The sequence below is a fragment of the Phycodurus eques genome, chromosome 12, assembly GCF_024500275.1.
Source record: "Phycodurus eques isolate BA_2022a chromosome 12, UOR_Pequ_1.1, whole genome shotgun sequence".
NCBI classification, from domain to species: Eukaryota; Metazoa; Chordata; class Actinopteri; order Syngnathiformes; family Syngnathidae; genus Phycodurus; species Phycodurus eques.
In genome coordinates, this window is record NC_084536.1 from 18,013,553 (window position 1) to 18,034,587 (window position 21,035).

Genomic DNA, 21,035 nt, shown 5'->3' on the forward strand with positions numbered 1-21,035 from the left:
CTATTTTATATGTGCAGGTCTATGCTGAAGAAAAAACAGCTACAAACATGGAAGTAGCTTTACCCCTTTTAAAGAGATGAAAGATCATACTTTTATCTGATTGATTTAATCAGGGCCAAAATATTTGGTGCAAATAATAGGAAGCATGCCAAAGGGAGTTTGGACAGAGATGTTAAGTGTGCCGCCACACATACTAATGAGAATCCATTACCGGTTCATTCAACCACAAATATACACACATTTTTATTCAGTGCACAAGCATCTGGCAGCAGTCACCCCCTTGTCCCTAATGCCTCAGTGCCTGCCAATTACAAAAGAAGTGATCAATCCCGCCGCAGCCTCGTTCGAGGAAATCGACTTCAATAACACTAGCTACATGGCTGCCGTCGCTGAGCTTGACAGCCACTGACACACAAGTAGGACACCAGCCAACCGGCCTTCAGCTGCTCGTACTGCAGTGCCAGCTAAGGCAGGTTGCTCCCCAGCTGCGGGGGATACTTGCAATTTTTGTTACCTGCTGATGGCACGAACAAAAAACAAAACAAAACAAAAAAAAAACACCATACAATTAAAAAAAAAAAAAAATCTCAGCAAAAGTCTCACAATAATCCATCCATCCATTTTCTGAGCCGCTTCTCCTCACTAGGGTTGTGGGCGTGCTAGAGCCTATCCCAGCTATCATCGGGCAGGAGGTGCCAATCGCAGGGCACATACAAACAAACAACCATTCACACTCACATGAACACCTACGGGCAATTTAGAGTTGTCAATTAACCTACCATGCATGTTTTTGGGATGTGGGAGGAAACCGGAGTGCCCGGAGAAATCCCACGCAGGCACGGGGAGAACACGGGGAGAACATCCAAACACACAGACAGGGCCGAGGATTGAACCCCGGTCCTCAGAACTGTGAGGCAGACGCTCTAACTTGTCATCCGCCGTGCCCAGATGTGAAATCTTCAAAATAAAACTACAAAAGCCTTAATGTTCAGTTAACAGAGTTAAGCAAATTTGAAAGGTATTTTGCGATTTCAGATGCAAGATTAGCCCATTATTGGAAGAGTCAATCAAGCAATACTGAAATTGGGTAGTCACTATTTACACAGCCACTCCAACAGTCTCACAGCCACAAAAACACACAAAATACACTGACTGTGGATAAAGAGAATTCAAGGTAATGAAATTTCAGCCTATATAAAAAATAAACATAACTCGTTAAAAAGAAGCAATTATGAATGGTTAAACATTCTTAGTAGAGTGGTAAAGGGTTAAGGCCTTTTAGAAATTACAGTATTACTAGGCTTTATATTCATATTGCAACATACATTTATGGTCCTGTGAAGCATGTGCAGTTGCTGTGGATCAGTATCATCTATTCTGAACAATCAATCTCCGAAATTTGTTTTGCCTGACTTCAACTATCTGGCTACCGAATTTTTACGACCATAGGGCGCACCGTATTAAAAGGAGCAGTCTCAGTTACGGAGTCTATTTCTGTATTTAACACATATATAAGGCGCCCTGTATTATTGGGCGCAGGCATGGTAAAACATACGCTATCTTAAAACATACAATGGCATGCCTGCACGCTAAAACAATGTTTTTAAAAAGGCAGCGGGAGCAAAACTGAGTTCGGTTGCACTTTATTGAAGTATTATTATTATTATAATTTTTTGATCACTCCTCATCCACAAATCCATCAAAGTCCTCATGTTCTGTATCCGAAATTAACAGCTGGGCAAGTTCTCTATCAAACACACCAGGTTCGAGTCAGTCTCGTGGCCTGTGGGAAAGCTCGAACCACAGTGAGAGCAGACACGTTAGCCCAAGCATCCACATTCCATTCATAAATTGTGGCGTAACTTGCCCGGCACTGCCTCCTAGTCTTAGTAAAGCTGTGTTCGCCATCTGTCATCCATCGCTTCCACGCCGCTCGCAACTTCACTTTGAACGACCTGTTTACACCGATGTCCAGCGGTTCGTCAAGCCTCCCGGAATGATGGCAAGCCCCGAGTTATTCTTTGGTCATTAATCCATTGTTTCCGCGAAAACTTCTTGACTTGGTGAAGCTCGTTTTCCTGCTTCCTCCACTTGCGAACCATGGATTCGTTGATCTTGAATTCTCTCGCGGCTGCTCAGGAGGCACTTAGCCAAACCGATGTTGTTTTGCACAATGCACACCCCGGGAATGCTCCCAGTCAGTAAAGCGGTAAAAAAAATAACAATAAATAAATAAAAAGAATAATACAAAAAACAGCCCGGCGCTATCTCCCTACTGGGGGCGTGGCTTTAGCGTCCTTCCCTTGTCCTCAGCCACGTCCACTTTCCCTCTGTGTAAGCAGCGTGTCGGCAGGAAATGCTAAAAATAAAAATAAATGCATTTTTCTTTTTTTTTTAAGTCGAGCGGAGCGCTCATCACACAACATTTATAGATGTTGTAACGCGGTGCACACATAAGGCGCGCCGCATTATAAGACACCCCGTCCATTTTGGAGAAAATTTAAGACTGCGCCTTATGGTCGTGAAGATATAGTACTCTTATTCCCTTGTTTCACCCTCGAGTATCCTCAAAATGCATCAGTATCTTACCTACCATAGTACCGTCGGTCTGAAAGCTCTGTCTGTAGGAAAGGTCTCAAGTAATGTTTTTATTCACAGACACGCACACACATTCACCTTTAGCCTCGCTGTGCTCTTCATGGATCCTGGTGATGGCTGCCAGACCCTGTTGTTGATCCCTACAACCTGAGGAGGGAAAAGAGACAAATTAACACGTCGGACGAGCTGTTTTAGATGGTTATAGTCACTATGGTAAGCATTAAGTTTTCACCACTGCACACAGCACCGTGTCAATAAGAAGGTAACCACTTTACTTACCACTTACTTTTCCAACACATTAAAAATTCCATTTTTTTTTTTATAACACCCGAAAATGCCCTGGTCACAGACCAACCCCGTGACTGTCATTTAAAGAGATTCGCTGCATATAAATGAAGCATGCGTCTTTAAAAGAGAGAAGGAAATATCAAAGACACACGGAAAGAATTTTCAAAAGAACCATCACTTGAGGTGATTTGTCTTTTAGTTTGTTCTTGACGGTAATTGCCGGGTCATTTACAGGCCATTCATACTCATTCTGTTCTATTAAAAAAAAATCCAGGTTGAACATTTTCAGAGCACATTCGCTTTATTAAGAGAATGAGTGAAAATTATAAAAACTGATACCCACAAATAAACAGCTAGGGAATTTTCATTTACACTTAGAAACAGAGTATAGACACAAGCACTCACAGACACACTAATCATGGATTATCATGCAGGCCTTTTCAAGGGCACAGCATCATTTAGCCTGATGTACTGTTGCTGAGTCAGGACTGGAGGATGAGTTTCCTCAGGGTGGTGCCTTGCTAAAGTCACACACAAACCACAACCAAAAAAGATGGATATTTATTTGCTTATGGGCCAAATGTGACTGAGAATGCTGATTAAAACTCTTGTTACCCTAAATTTGTAGTGCTAGCCAACCATTTGGTGATTACCTTTGTGGAAAACCAGTTCAGACACTACCTGCAAAGCTCTGAAACATATGGGCTGATGCCTACTACCTTAATAACTCCAATTTAGATAGAACATTGAAATGAGGTAGATATTTTTGTGAGCAATAACCCTTGAAAATTTCAACAACAACAAAAAACTCTTTGATAAAGAGATGTCAAAAAATATCTAACTTTTGTCAGGTTCAATTCTGACAGGACTAATTAATCCCTGGAAGTTTGGAAACTTGAAAACTGCAAGTGGAAAATGACAACTAAACTCTAACTCGCAGGGACTAAGAGTTCCCTCAAAGAGCGTGCTGAAGATTATATTTGTCATAAAAGAAGGATTTACTGTGTGGTTGTTGAATTATACTGCATTGGTTTTGCCTAATAAATCCAGCAGTGAGAGGGTGTTGCACATCCCGATGTTGACGCTTGTGTACTTACTTTCTGAGCATGAAGAAGGTCATTGCTTGCAAGGATTGTTTTATTGGTGAAAATTGAGGCATATTTCCAAAGTAAATGTGGACGTTGAATGGGACAGCAAAACACTCACACAGCATCTTGAATGTTCTCTACAAATTTCGATCAAGTGCAATGATAGAAAATTTGATTTAGCGAGATTCGATTTTTTTTTGGTTTGTGACTGTGAAATGAAACTATGCAAACTGAATTGGACCTGTATTCTGAGCTCATTCTAGCACAGCACAGGATAAGAAGATCATTCCCAAACAATAGTCGTTATATTGTAGCTCCAACAACATGTACGTATTAACTTGCATGCTCATCAAAAGAACAGAAAAAGCACATTCTTAATGAATGTTGAACAAAAGCGACACGTTGGCCCTTAAGGATCTGAGGTGTCTAAAAGACAATGAAAAATTTCAATTACATAGGTTTGGAGTCTTTCAGGAAACAAAAAAGACACATTTCAAGGATCTCTTTCCAAGGATCCAAGAGGAAACGTGTGACGACCCATAGAATTATAAAGGGAACAGATTCATAATGTATAAAAACATTTCACCCAACTCTGTATTGGCTGCTCAGTACAATTTAACGAAAACCACAATACAGTAAGTCAACAATAACAATATCAGAGTGTAATCCAAAAAAGGAGTTGAATTTAGACATAGTGTAGAAAGCTGTTAGGGGCTCCAAAGGTGCCATCAGGTCCATATATTCCTTCATTTTGAGTTTCTGTAGCATCACAGGCAGATGTCCACAGCGTGTGCCAAAGACTTCAATGTGAGTTTGTATAAGAAACATGAAGGATGAGCATGTGGTGCTTCGTTTATCATTTGAATGTATTTAAACTGTATAAATTATGTGTACAGGTATGGAATTCAATCTACACATGCATATACAGTATACAGTGGTGCCTTGAGATATGAGTCATCTAACATCATTTGGCTGATTTGTTTGCTTTGACTTGTGAGCGCAAACTAGAGATACGAGAACTGTATGTGGCAGTGGACTATAGTTAACTCACTTCACAAGAAGCAGTTTGGAAAACTGTGAACAATTCATCCGAAAAGAAGCTTTAAACATTTTTAATGCCATTGGCAGTTTACTGTCAAACTAAACATGAAACAAAGATAATTATTTAAAAGTTATGTCTTAGGAAAGTCCACTTAACTTAATGCTAACAAGCAATGCAAAACAGTGATAGGCAGGTAGACAGTTTCAGAAGCAACGGATATTTGGACAAAAACAGTGGCGCAACAGATGTCGACAGATAGTACAACAAGACTGGCAGGCATATATTCTTTATCTTCTACAAAAAATACCTAATATTACAGCATCTTACTGAGTCACTTACAGTAGTAGTAGAAGACAGTTTATTCTTCATTTGTGTCTGCATGACTGTATTTTACTGCCTCCCAGTGGCCAAGATGGGCACACCATAAGAAGCAGCACAACGAATTAGATTGCAACATTAAATCATGATGCACAAACTGTTTAATTATTTAAATTATATTTAATTATGTTATGACTCTGTTTTTATAAAGAACAATATTATAGTGGCATTTGTTTTTTTTGGGCGGCTGGGACAGATTAATGACATTTCCATTCATTTCAATGGGGAAAGATTATTTGATTTAGTGTTTTGAGTTACGAGTGTGGTCATTGAACTACTTCAACTTTTATCTCAAGGTACCACTGTACTTTAATTCTTCATTCCTTTTTTGTTCATGTGCACAATCTCATCTTCATCTCGTCATTGTATTGATGGTGTTCCGGTCCTCTGTTTGATATTGATACAGTCTATCGTGCAACTGTTAAACAAAGGATATTATCTTTCCAAACTACCACCCCACTTGAAATGGGCACCCCTCTCTGCATCTACGTCCACGTCATCATAAACATTCTCACCTCATCGCAGGATAAAAGGATGGTGCTGAGGGAGCAGCTTCAATCTCAGCTGGATTGTTTGAGACTACAACAGATGTTAAAGTTCTTCAGGTATTGATTTTATGTGTGTAATCATACACTCTGCTCAAGTCTCATTTGTGTTCCCTTTCATCTTCAAGGATACTCTGACACCGACTTCTATAAACGCAGGCTGAATGACTAAAGCTAAACTTTCTGTTTCCAAGCTTGTGATTGGAATGCAGAATGTTGAATTAACCTTGAAGTGAAGAGATATGTGGCTTCACAAATTTTTCAAACCTTTGTCTGGAAAATTGGAGTTAGAAAGGTCCCGCATGATTCATCTCAATATTTTATGCATGGGTGTCTACTTAATGCAGTCAAAAAGTAAACGTAGAATACCAATGCGCAAGTCAAGTATGTTTTATATAAAATGTACCAAAGTTGTTTGTAAACCTTAAGACAAGAGGGAATATTTTGAGGGAATATTTTACTTTCACTCTTCCTCAAATCTAACTCGAATTTCTCTGTTTTGAATGTATCCAGGAAGGACAACACATGGGTCAGTACCTTTTACATGCTCTTTGAGGGTGAATGACAGCCCGTTGAAAGCAACCTGGGACTTATTGTCGCTGGCAAACTATTAATTATGGATGAAAAACTCCACTGACCGTGTTTAACGCTTCCTAATGCTGACAGTGGGGAATAGTGTAGAGCAGTTGTCCCCAGGCCGTGAGGTGTTTGTTACTAGGCCACAGAGAATGAATGACCAGTTATATCATTTCTGTTGTATTGCAATTCGCGTGTCAATGTGTTTTATTTTGAAAATTGACCAGATCTTCTCCGCCGCACCAGCTACACGTCTCAATTGAGACGTCGAGACTCGAACGCTTCTGTTTCCGGTCCGAGCGGGCTGGCTAACTGCGGGGGAGCTCAAAGAACGAAATCATTTCATAAACTAATTCAGTTCATTATGGTTACTGAAAAGATTTGTTCTTTTGAACGAAACGTTCGCGACCGAAACAACACTATATCAGGAGTCCTACTTAAAATATGGGTTTATCACAACAGTTAACTCTCACGCACCAAGTCCGCTCTGATACAGATACAGTCGTAGGTTGCTGCTCGACACAAGTAGAACTACTTTTACGGAGTTTAAAGTCTACTCTCATTGAGGAGCTACAGAACTCCAGTTTGGTCTGGCTGTCTACAATAACTCCGACCCCCACTCCTGCATTGCGCCCACAGTGGACCCACCACGAACGGCGAAAGAGGAAGCAGAAGTGAGGCAAGCATCTGTGTACGTATGTACGTGTGTGTATATGTATGTATGTGTGTGTGTGTGCATGCACGTCACCACAGCCGGACCGTGAGAAAAATGCCGACTCCTAACCGGTCCGTGGTGCAAAGAAGGTTGGGGAACACTGGTGTAGAGGATATGTAGACAAGTACTGTACATTGATGTGTGTGTGGTTGAGGATGACATCACACAATGAATAAACAATACTACAGCCGGCCTTTTTGCAAGGGCGTTTGATATATTATCGGCTTTATAATCTGTGTACATTTTTCATTGTTCATTTTATTCACTTCATCTTGATACAGAATACAAAAAGGTAAAGTCACTGCTCTTTGGGAATGTCACTATGTTTCCTAATGACAGTGGTATTCTAATGAAAGCGAAAGAAGAGACATCAATCTCCACAGTACGATCAAACTGATGCTAATGTGCAGTGAGGCTAACACTCCAAGTAATCTTTTATGAAAAGAAAAAAAGGTACTTTAGACAATGGAATCAGCAAAAAGTGGACTTATTCAAAATAAATGTTATGGCATGATTCAAATGTTTTGTTTAATTTTATGCAAAAAGGACTACTATAAAAATGGCACTCCTGAACAAACAAATGGGAGAGGAAAAAAATGCATACTTTCCCACTGTAATTAACTGAAACATGGAGTGCACCAATTAGAAGAAACTAGCAGAGGACAGAGCTAATTCTCTGCTAGGTTGCTGAATAAAGAAGGCCTTATTGCAACAAAGCCTCTTTCAATTAGTTATACAGCAGCCTTTCAGCTGTGGTTCTATTTTCTGGGGAGAATTACTCTGCTCAACACGACAACAAAACAGAGGTTAAAGAGCTTTCTGTAATTGGAAGCCTACAAACGGGCAGAAAGAGAAGAGATTGATATTTGCGAGCAAAGTTGGCATGGCAACATCCCTGCATCACTGTGTTATTATTTAAAAAAAAAGACATATTTGGCATCAAATCCACTATCTATAGCAGCTAACCCTCAGAAAATATAAAACTGCTTGGGCGTCACCTACTCCTCAAAACCAACCCTAACCAAGAGGTTTTCTGGGGCCTATTTTCCGCTCTTGTCTTTATTATTGTTCCCATCTATCCTGTTTTCTGAATCAAAAATTAATGTAAACGGTTACTCAATGAAATTTAAGTTGAATGACATGCCTTCCCCAGACTGGACCAGAAAAAAAAAGTTTCCAAAACCTTCCTGGAGGTACAAGAGCACGAGGAAAGACTATTCTGACTCACATTTCTAAATCATGGCATATAAAGCAACAACAGATGGAAGGCTTTATGACTCAAGAAAATGAGTGGACCAGTACACTGCCACCGTCACTTGAACATACTCACGTTTATTATTGCAACCTTTATCCCCCAGCACTTTGAATTATTACTGTGTTGAATTTATAATTATATCCTGTGTTTTGTTATGTTCATTGTCATATTTATAAAACATATGACCCGTGTTGAAAAGCACTTTGAAGATTATGATATAAGGATTAATATGATTACAATTATTACTATTGTTACTGCAAATCTAATTATATCCACGTTGTCATTATGTTGCAAATTAAGTAATTAATCAAGTCATAATTTATGATGTTGAGTCTGAAAAGCTGGACACCAATATCTGGAACCGCTGTCAAATGTGTGTTTACCCGCTTATCTTCTCTGCTCATGCTGTTTGCATGATGGCAATGTGGAATATGATACTGTACCTATGATAACATGTGCCCCCAGTTTGGCCATGTGGCGGGCGACCTCATAGCCGATTCCCCTGCCTCCTCCCGTCACTATGGCAACCTTGCCATCTTGTCTGGGCATCACTGGCAGAGGCAGAAGAGGACACACAGTTATCAGATAGAATGTCACCAGATAAGGAAGATGTTTACATTATGTTAAGGACCATTCCAAAGCCATGTGAGGTGACTGAATGTAAATAATGTAATCTTGATGATACTTTTTAACAATAAAACCTTGTTTTTGTTTATCTCATGCAGGCCTACAACAATAACAGCTAACGCGAAGAAATTTTGAAGTGCTACTTTGTTTAAAAAGTTTGACAACCTCAGGACAACAGCATGTGCCGTACAAAATTAGTTACGTCGGTGTCGTATGTACGGAACTCAGTCGTAAAGCGAGGACCCGCTTTGCGGTAACTATGCTATGTGGTGATTGGCTGGTAAATAACTGACTGGCAACCAATGGGCGTTTTGTGCTCCATTTCCAACCAGACTGCATAATGACAAGAGACCATTTAAACATTACATCGCGTGACAACCAAAACATACGTGGCCACAGAGCATACATTTAACGCAATTACCACTATTGTGCTTTTATCCTATATTCGGCATGAACAATATGCAGTAAAAAGCAAATTAGACTATCTAGCAAGGTCATTGGAAGTGGTGTTGGACGCGGTAGCGAGCTGTCGAACACGAACCGGCAACATCAAGTAAAACTGAACCAACCTGGCAATTTGAAACGTTTGCTGCACAGCTGAACCACAAGAACCCTCAAGCCGAGCAGGTAAAGCTTGATAGCTGACACCAAACGAAAGCAAACGATAGAGAACATTCTATCTAGGTTGTTTGTTTTGGTCTAGCAGAGCTAGCAGAGACGAGCAGCTAAGAGTGTGTGCGTGTGTGTGTGCAGGACACGTTCCAATATGAAGTTGACAAAATGACAACTCTCGCGTCCTCTCCTCACAAATATTTCACAGGAAGACACTTTTTGAAGGTACTTCACTTTAAGACTATTTCAAAAGTAGCTCAACCGTTAACGAACTGAACTCTTTTGTCACAATGATTTGTGTCTTCCATCATACACTGATTCCACCTGTGTACCAACAGATTTCCTTTATTCCTTTATACCAGAAGTGCCCTCAATTTGTACTTAAATAACCTAGCATTTTCAGAGCTGCAGAGATCCTGCCCACTAAATCCCATAAAGTACATTGTGATGATGCATAGTGAGAGCTCAGAATTGTACATTTCAAGTGACTCAACGTGGCATCTACTATTTTAAAGCTCTGAGCCTGCAAGGCAAATGAGAACATATAGTCATCCAGTTTCCCTTTTTTTTTTTTAACGAATATATTTCTAAATATCTAAATAAGGGGTGTTTTTATGAAGAGATGAAAAGATTGAAATGAGACAATGTTATTGAAAATTATTTGTAGTCATGTGTCCCATTGAACATTATGAAACATAATTCTCCCCCGTCTATCATCGAGGCCAGGCGTGGGCTTAATACGGTCCGCGGGCCACATATGGATGCTGTGTAATTTAATCTCGTCCACTGACCATTGGCATTGCATTCAATTAGCTGTTTTAAAAAACAATTTATATAAATACATTTTTTTAAAAACATGTTTAAATATTTGTGATTTTCTGAGGGTCCACTCTGTATTTCATCTTTGTCAACAGTAGCCTTGGCTGAGGTCCGCCTCGATTTTTATGTTTTGCCATGGCAATGTCCCCCAAATTACGCACACACAATTAATATACACCACGTTGACACAATCCTCAACATCTCTAAGGACTTGAAATGGTCAGTGTGGTGTCATGAATGATAAATTTGGACGTTGAGACTGTCAGATACACTGGAGGGCAGAGTGCTTGGCACAAAAGGAGACAGAATAAGAGCATCATTACAGTCATCAGCAAGTATTTTAAGCAAATGGATGCAGCACGGCATTAGCACAAATGCGAACAGACAACTGACTGCCGGGCTGGATTGTGATTGGCGTGCTGAGCAGGAGCCACCTGAATTATCACGGCATTCAAAGTAGGCCAGCCAAAACTCTTCAACCATTTCTCTTAAGGACAAATATGGGGTTATTTAGCATCCTTTCACTTTGTTCCTCTCAGTAGAAAGATGATTGATTTATGTCACCAACTATAAATTAGCTATGTTAACTATTTCGATGACATGGTTCCAAAACTTATTCGACTTGGGAACCTTTTAAATGTGCAGCAAGAGACTGTGTCACCACCACAGTGCTGGGACAAAATGATAATTTCTGCCTCCACACGTGTTGCTGTTAATGTGATCTGAATGTATGCGTGTGTGTGTGTGTGTGTCTTTGCTCTCTTGCAGCCTGAGAGGTTGAGGGTCAGCGAGGCGAGCCAGCCTGCTATTGTTTAAAGGAAATTGCATCTCACGCATGACTGTTGGATGATTATTTGGGATGATGGAACGTCAGGGAGACAGCTCTCCATACTCTCTTTCTCTCTCTCTCTCTCCATACTCTCTCTCTCTCTCTCTCTCTCTCTCTCTCTCTCTTTCTCGCTCTCTCCCTCCCACACACACACGCATACTTGGGGGCATACGGGAAATAGGACTTGACAGGAGGGTGTGTGATGTAAACAATATGTGAACTGCATCAAAATAGCTCCAACAGTCACCTAGTTTTTATGACAACCACTGGCTGGCTCCAAAACCCGACCTGTCTCATTTTGCAAATCGAGGCTGGCATTAGCGCCACTGGACATGATGAGTGTGTGTGTGTGTGTGTGTGTGTTAAAAAAGTAAGTACATGATGATTCTCAACCAAAACTGCCACATGGTTTTCACTCAGCATTGGCATAATAGTCAATTGATTAATTATTAATTAATTGATTGGAAGAGGGCGGCACGGTGGACGACCGGTTAGAGTGTCAGCCTCACAGTTCTGAGGACCCTGGTTCAATCCCCGGCCCCGCCTGTGTGGAGTTTGCATGTTCTCCCCGTGCCTGCGTGGGTTTTCTCCGGGCACTCCGGTTTCCTCCCACATCCCAAAAACACGCACTAATTGGAGACTCTAAATTGCCCGTAGGCATGACTGTGAGTGCGAATGGTTGTCTGTTTGTATGTGCCCTGCGATTGGCTGGCAACCGGTTCAGGGTGTACCCCGCCTCCTGCCCGATGACAGCTGGGATAGGCTCCAGCATGCCCGCGACCCTAGTGAGGAGAAGCGGCTCAGAGGATGGATGGATGGATGATTGGAAGAGGGCCCATTCCCTCTTTTTTTTTTTTTTTTTTTTTTTTTTTTTGGTCATAATCATATAAATCCTTTCAAGATTATTTGAGTTAGAAATGCCCAGAATGTCCTTTTTCAAGCTATTCTATTTGGTCTCTTATGCCTGGCAGTTGAAACAGATGGATTTCATTCAAATACGACATGTAAATAAGCTTTTTTCTGATTGGATTGCTCATCTTCACCAATATAAATATGGAAAACAGCTTGGCAGTGTTTCCATATCACAGCATCTTCTAGCATCTACAACTTTGGGGCGGCCAAGCATTCATAGCGACGTTGTGTCCTTCGATGTCTTCCTATCATTGTGAAACACAATTCACCAAGCGAGTGTTAGCCCACTAATAGGGAATGTGACCTGACAGGGGACATGGGTGAAAATTAAGAGAGGGGGATATTTTGAGGTTAGGCTCGTCATCCGCTCCCTTTCATTTGAATTGAACCTGCCGTGACGATCATCGCAGGTGAGAATGAATGCAAGCTTTGCTATTTCATCCACATATTATAAATATCGTAGTGATGCACCAAATTTTCAGCGACCAAAAATATTTGGCCGAAAATGGCCCAAATATCCATTGCTGGCTGAAAGACTTTTGTTACAAAAATAAAACAGCCGAAACAGGATGTTTTTATAATGCAAGCAAAAACCGTGGCCACAAGCGCAGTTGTGTACACTGTATTGTAAAAAAATAAAATAAAATAAGGCGCAGCCACATTGAACAATTCACCAACCTCCTAGCTTCCTGCTGCATTGGGGAATGCTTGTTGTACACTTTTATGTGCAGCGTTGGTGCTATTCATTCAACGTCAATTAGTTTGAGGTCAAACAAAGAACAACATGACGTCAGCAATGGGAAGTTGAGCTACATTTCTGCAGACATTCGCTATGTCGCAATATTAAGAATATTACAATTAATCTATTGCTAATTTTCCAGTTGATCAATAAAATTAAGTAAATCTGTTTTCCTACCCTATTGATAATATTGATTGATTGTTTGTTAGAATAATTTCACAAAAACGCATCTGGTGTCCAAGAACCCATTTAAAATGGTGAAAATCTACCACTGCCCCCCAAAAAATAAAAATCTGCATAAAAATGCAGCTAGAGGCATTTTCTTCTGTTTAAATAGGATGATTGAGACATGTTGATGGTTTTCCTGCACATTTCATCACAGATACCAAGAGGATATGACAGTGGCGGTGAGGTAAAACATTTTTTACAAGTTTCCTTTTCTTTTGTGGCTGTTCCTCACAGAGACAAAGTCAGACTCTCGTGGGATGGACTCACAACTCAGACACTAATGAGACAGCACGTGAGCATGCAGAGACCTCCACAGGGAATACTACAATTTACAGTCAGAAGAAGTACAAAGGGGCAGAGCGTGACTGCATCTTTCAATTCAACAGTTGGTAGGACAGTATTTTGCTGGTGGGGATGAAGCTCCTGCATCTAGTATTTGTTAGGAGGCAAGTCAGACCAAGCAGTGGTACTCTGTGAAAGAAATTATGTTTGCCCATACTTTTGAGAGCCTGTACTGAACTCTCTTTCTCATTGTTCATTACATTACTCTCACTGGGTACAACATTAAGTCCATTTGTACCGTAGATCCAACATGAGAAATGTATCAAGACTTGCCTTAAGAAAGATAATGAAGCTCAAGGTTTCCATTTTACAGTGTTTGTTATTCGGGTTGGACTGTGAATTGGTGACAAGCTGAATTGCATCATTATGATCATACTGTAATAATAAACATTGTATTACAGCAGATATGCCATCTATCCACTGTCAATACCACTTTCCTCCTTGGGGGTGAGGTGGTATCTATCATATCCAACTTTGGGCTCGCGCCGGGGTACACCCTGGACTGGTCGCAAGTCAATGTGAGAGGAAACCGGAGAAACCCCATGCGAACATGCAGAACGCCACACAGAGATGTTCCAACAGAGATTCAAAACCAGATGGATCTCCTATGCGCCACATACAGTATCAGATGTGTACCATGTAAAAGCTTCTGACAGTAAATAGGATGTTTGAATACGAAATGATTGGGTTCATTCAGAAATTCTACACCCTATTAAGGATAAGCCTTTAGAAAAGATTTTACCTGTTGAAATTTTAAGAAATAGCATACATGCTGGGAAACTATCCTGTTACCTTTATGCAGTATATGGTAACTACCCAGCAAAAGAGCGTGTGTGGGGGGTGATGGTAATCTTTAGCATTGTCTACACTGTAGACGCTATATTTGGAAAAAAGTCACATTTCATGTAGTAGCTTCTTGAAACAAGCTCGCCTGTAGCTATTTTACATGTGTCAGTAGATACATACATGAATGAATGTGGTGTTTGTGCACCCAAGTGTGTGTGGCTGTCTGTGTGGGTGCTTTTGTGTCAAAAGCACCCCATCAAATAAATCCCAACACTGTTTTCCTCACATTGTCTTCAGGGAGTGGAAGACTTTTCATTAGTCGATGTAGAATAAGAAGCAATGGGAGGGATAGTTGCAGGTACCAACTAAGTCTGTCATTAATTTACACACATTCTTTATCTCTCTATCTCTCTCTTTCTCTCACACACTCACATGCACACACACGTACACACACAGACATAGTCGCTACTGTTTCTGTTTAAAACCTGTTCCTAGTGCCAAACAAATCAAAGAAGTCTTGTGTTCCTTTCTGTTTTCAGGGTCGCATGAACACACAAAGCCTTCAAGGTGCTTTGTGCATGCTCTGCTTCCTTGGCATCCAGCCCTTCACCGCCCCCTCCGTTTAACCTGGTCATCCAGTCACACACAACAGACAAACATGTTGGGTTTTAGGTGTGTGACTCAAAAGGGAAATAAAACGAGATACAAGGCATTCGAGAATGTGATTCCCTCTCAGATGATTCATGGCATAATGGTAAGTAGGGATGGGAATTTGACTAAATGTATTGATTTTTAGACATTATTGAATATTTCAATATTAATTCTATGTGCCATAAAATACAGTACTAGCGAAATGGTGCTTTTCCCTAGCTTTATTTGAGGAATTACCTTTGCACTTTACTAAAAAAAAAAAAAAAGAAAAAATTGTTTTGATGCTAAATGTCCTGAACTCCTATTTCCATGCCAGGGTTGTATCGAGCAGGTTAATGTTACCAGGAGCAGTTATGCCATAGCAGAAAGTCTGCATAGATTTAGGCCTTGCCTAATGTCATGTTGTTGAGACTGAATCAACAGCGCCTCTGCTGGTCTCTTGTTGTAAAGTTCAGTGGAACCTTGGTACATCATTTTTATTTGTTCCATGACTCCATTCGCGAACTGAAAACATTTGCAACTAGAGATAATGTTTTGCATTGAAATGAATTGAAACACAACTATATGTTCCAGCCCCAAGACAAAGGTATATTTATCTTATTGTATGTATGTGTGATTAAAAATTAATACATTATAATATAGAAATAAGTGAAAACACACTTTATTAAGAAGAGATAATGTGGTGTGTTGGCTTCAGAATCACTGTCCAACATCTGAGATTTTTCGCATGTTGATGTACCTTTTCGACCAGGGGACACCACAGGAGTCGTCTACTGTATGCTTTGGGAACTGCGTTGTGTTTTGGGATGCGGCGGCCATTTTGGGCTAGCGACATCCATAGTGAATGTAAACAAAGTTGTGTAGTCGTGCAGTGAAAGACGGCCTATTAAAATGCAAGAAAGGGAAGGGTATTTACAGGGCAACATCAGACCTCAAAGTCTTGCTGTTAATATTCCCAGTGAGCTTTTATAACGTGGGACCACATCTGCGGCGAGGTGCAAATGCCGGCGGATTCTGATTTTCATGCAAGCTCAAGGCTATTTTGGCAGACTGGTCTGCGCCAAGCTGGGTGTTCCAGCACAGCGAGGGTGCGTCCTTGGAAATGCGCCTGTTGGAGTTACAATTTGGTGGCGAAAGTCAGTCGAAAGGAAACACGCATAGACCACGTTTAAATCTTGGTGCAAGATAGACTGCTTGTCTAATGTGATTTTGGTGAATTTTATCAGGGCACAGGCAGACAAATACTAAGGTCCGCGGACATATTTAAGTTGCCAATGGTTATCACCAGCTTATTCTGTGTTTAACAAGGGTATGTGCTGACATTCTCTGTTGCTACTTCGGACAAGAGAGGTGACAGTGCTCCACTCATGCATGGATCGCTATGATTATGCATCGTCCTCTTCGGCACAGAGATGTATCCGTAAAGACTGTCATAGAGCCACATTTAAAGGGAATGATGGGAGCTGCTTAGTTTGCCGGTGAATGAAGTCAGCAGTAAACACCTCCATAGAGTCACAGCCCGCCCACATTATCACATCCGTCCGGCTGTGCTGGTCTATGAAATTAGCAACACCGGTCTAACCTGCCCCTGGCGCACAGTTGCAACGCTCGCCGTGCCGGATTTACACCGATCATGAAAATAGGGCCTGTTATGTTTACGCCTGCGGCGTGAAGCGAAAATAGTGTGTAAACCAGGGTAATTTTTCTTGTAAATAGAATTGTTCGTCAACCAGACTGTTTCTAAAGAGAGGTTCCACTGTAATGCAAAAAAAAAAATCATAATAATAATAACAGTTAAAATGTCAAACAAGCAATTGATGGAGTGTCCTATCAAGTGCTAATTGTGAGTCTTCTCAAATCCCTATGTGGTTAAAAAGAGAGTTTCCTAATTCAAGGTGGGAAAGCCTCAGAAACAGTGTCATCAATAACATTAACTCAGTGTTAATACGACAGGAAACACATCTGCATTGAAGATGATTAAAATGTCTCATTATAAAACAGCTTACAGAGTTCCCACAGGAAGTCAGTGCAGATGATATAATGAGAGTATGCATCACCGTCTGTTTAAAAGAAGCAATAGGAAAAATAGATAGATTTGTGTGTGAAGTTTGTTTTAAAAGTTAAATTATCATTCTGGGTGTAGATTACAGTGTTGGATGGTGTTTACCAGTATGGATTGAACTGGCTACCTGGCCAGAGGGCTGGGGGATGTGATTTATATCTGAAGTGGTGTTTTCCTCCCAGTGAGCTCTAAAATGCTAATAATGTAGCAGTTTAGCCTGAAGGGATTCCATCATGCTGAGTGTATCACGTTAGTCTATTGGGAAAAAGACACTTGGGAATGTACACTTGAAAGTGAAAAATGAAGGAAGCTCTTGTGTAATTTCTGTGCATGAGTGAGTGAGTAAGTGAGTGAGTGAGTGAGTGAGAGTGTGTGTGTGTGTGTGTGTGCGCGCGTGTGTGTGTGTGTGTTGAAGCTCGGACACAGAAGACATGTGTCACCTCAGCTCCAGTGGCATCCAGCTAAACTGACATAAAGCTCCCGAAGCGGCCCTATCAGAGATGGACTTTACATAACGGCTGAGTCACTTGCAATCTATTTTTATGGCTTTGAGGTGTGCGTGCTTCAGGACAACTATCTTCCTGAGAGCCAATTTGAGTTGAGGGTGATGACATATTTGTGACGTTGGGACATCTGAGAAGGCCTCGCTGCCTGCTCTGACCAAAGACACAGTTGAGGACAGAATGATCATTTAGTTTTTAACTCCACCAAGCATGAAAGTATAAAGGCAAGGGTTATTGTTTATTACTGTTTGCTGGTTTGTTTGTTTGTAAGCAAAACTAATGACCAATTACAAAAACGTTGTGGGCTGTTTCTAATATGCATACCAAGAATCCATTTTATCTTTGGGCAAATACGGATAAAGAATTAGGGCTTTAACACCATTCCAAAGGTAAGATTTGATTCGTACCTTGTTTTCTGACCCACGGGTCGAACCACAATTATGATCATTCATCAATTTATCAATCATGATTTCTGTTTTGATACTGTATCGTTACAATCCGAATAAAATTTTAACTTAATGTATTTTTTTCCGTTTCCAACAAACACACATAACACTCTTGTTAACAGTTCAACCTTGGCTAATGAGTGCTTTTTGAGTTTTAATTAGAATTAATAATCTCAAATGATACTAAGTGTGCATCCCAGAGGGAAATTCAGGTGCTCAGAATACAAACTCCACACAGAAATGTCAGCGCTGAGATTTTAACCCTTAACCTTAACCCTGCCTTTTCTCTACATATACAAAAACTTCATAACAGTAAGCTTATACTGTATATTTACATTAGGCTCTATCACAGAAATCAATTCACGCATTACTTACATCAATAACAAATGTACAATATAGCACAGCGGGTCTTGCTCTGCGATGTGATGGCGCTGACATGTGAGGCGGTCACCATCCTCATAGTCACAGCTACAGACAGATCAACTCAAAATAAATGTCATAATTTCTACTTTTGCATCACCTGATGCATTTGATAGACTCAAACATGTATTCATTGTACTAGACATAGTGAGCATTTGAATTTTGATTTTCACCCTGTTTAGTTAATGTACAGTAAGTTATTTCCTCAACAAGTAATTATGCACTTTTTGGTATGATATGCCCCGCCTCTCGCCCAAAGATAGCTGGGATAGGGTCCAGCACGCCCGTGACCCTAGCGAGGATAAGCGGTACAGAAAATGGATGGATGGAAGGGTGTGCCTTTATATAAATGCGTTGCAAATGATTTCCCAAACCCTCAGGAGTTTGGAGACATATTACAAGTTGTTAGTACAAATTACAAAAGCAGCATCAGCGAAGGCGGGCAAGAACGCATGTATAGAATGTGTGTACAGCTGACCATGCCAAAACTGAGTGTTGGTTCTGATGAAGGGGTTTTCACTGTGGATGTGCTGACTATTTTAGTGAGTACTGAGAGGGGATTGCACTGCTGCAAGCTATTGATTCGGTACGACAACTACACATTGTATTATTAGATTATTGCTGTTATTCAATATTCCATCCCCAACCAAGCCATCATTGGGGATCAACTTCTATCAACTCCTCTCCTCTCAAGTGAGCCTAAGGTTTTATAATTCGATTGGAAACATGAATGATACTTACAGGGTTCTAGGCACAACTGTAATTTGTGTTAGTTTAAATATTCTCAAACAACTATGCAAGGCAAACAGACAGTAACTATATAACCACCAAGGTTGAACTGTTGACAAAAGAAAACAAAACAACAGAAAAAAGGAGTCTTCTATTTGTGTTTGTTTGGTTGTTGGTTTTTTTTTTTGTTTAACTTCCTGATTCAGGAAATATGATTCTGGGTTTGGAGAATTCGATTGATGACTGATTGACCATAATGATTTTAATGGTAACAAAACTAACACGCACACAAAAAATGTCTATGTCTCCACCTTTATCCAAATTCGCACACACACAACTAAAGGTTCTTCCTTGAACCATGGACTATCTCTCGACAAAGTAATGTGAGAATCAGTTTTCAGATTTTTGTTTAATCCTCTATCTGTATTATTAGTATTTGGGTCAATATCACCGTAGGTTGCCTTTGAGACTTCCCCATTTCCATTGAACTTCATAGTCATTGTATTAAGTAGCTGTAATGCTGTTAGAAATGCATATTGGTCAAACTCCCACACTTTTTTTTTTAAATAAATAAATGAACTGCAAGCAGAAAATGTACAGTACATGCAAACAGCAAAATATGTGAGCTTGCTGACAGGGCTGGACATTTTTGGCTGATGATAGCATTTTGTGAGCATGTGGACCTTCACTTAGCAACATGGTTCAGTTAACCATCTGACTGTGTACTGTTTAACAAATTTCAAATTTATGAAAGGTTTTTATATCAAGTGATATTTTACTATGGCAAAGTGGATATTTTGGGCCTGACAACATCCAACTACACACGTAGGTGAACGATAGTTAATAGTTGATGAAAACTAAGAACTACAAGTATAAATATTTAATAATAACTACTGTTGCAGCCTCCACTGAGGAATGACAAAATGCTGGTCATAATATCACTGACAACGTTAGAAGTTGTCTTAAAGGGGCAGTTACCCCACAACGACAGGGTTGGCCACATTTTCAGGGACACATGCAAACTGTTCAATGTTATTCTGCTACGTTTTCTTGATGGCTGAGAGATTCCGATGGGGACAACAAAGGCACTTAATAATAATATTTACCCATTTACTCTGTCAAAATGACTGTTGTGAAAAAAAGGTTTATTAAAACAACACTGCCAGTAGCAGCCCAAAACCTTTGCAAGTATAGAAATCTATTTACGTTACACTTGTGACAACTGACATTTGTTGCACCTTTTGTGAAGGCCAGCTTAATATTGAACTGGAAGGACTAAATCAGTGGGCTTCATTTAAAAGACACACATTTTTCTGGGTGCTACGATCATGGCCAGAATACCAACTTCCTGCAACTTCAATAATTCACCTTCAATCTTACATATTTTATGACTTCAATGTTGATTGAACTTGCCTCGATCAAGGTGTATCAATGGTGAGATATTCGGACAGGCACCAACTGTTTTTTTTTGTGTGTGGGGGGCTACGTGTACTATTAAATATGTTTCGATAACCTCTAAAAACAGAAGAAAATTCACACAATTAAAGGTAGGTCTTTTACACACACACACACACACACACACACACACACAAGAGCACAATGTTATTTTAACACACACTCACAACATACAGACCTGTCTCCCAGTTTTCCTGCTCTACTTCCCAATCCCCACCCCCCCTCAACCTGTCATTCTGGAACATGTCAGTGTTAAACTCCCTACTACGCTGACACACACACATACACAAACACGGAAGCTGCTGTTGTTTTTTTCCCCTCCTACCTTAATGTACATTGCTCACTCCACAGCCAAGGTGAGCAACAAAGATAAACCGGGTCAGTGTTCAA

At 40.3% G+C, this 21,035-nt stretch overlaps 1 protein-coding gene across 2 annotated transcripts in view; it reads right to left on the reverse strand.

Moving 5' to 3' along the window:
- The window catches only part of LOC133410930 (dehydrogenase/reductase SDR family member on chromosome X-like), a 38,138-nt gene that overhangs the window by 15,292 nt on the left and 1,811 nt on the right, over positions 1-21,035 (reverse strand). Inside the window, exons 1-3 of one of the 2 annotated variants that reach the window (XM_061692599.1) lie at positions 9,682-9,840; positions 8,929-9,036; positions 2,677-2,745 (exon numbers count right to left, since the gene is read on the reverse strand). In XM_061692599.1, the coding sequence (XP_061548583.1) occupies positions 2,677-2,745; positions 8,929-9,036; positions 9,682-9,787 (283 nt within the window). In that variant the 5' untranslated portion in view covers positions 9,788-9,840. Of the gene's footprint in view, positions 1-2,676; positions 2,746-8,928; positions 9,037-9,681; positions 9,841-21,035 lie in introns of those variants that run through there. The other variant, XM_061692600.1, reaches the window with a different exon arrangement.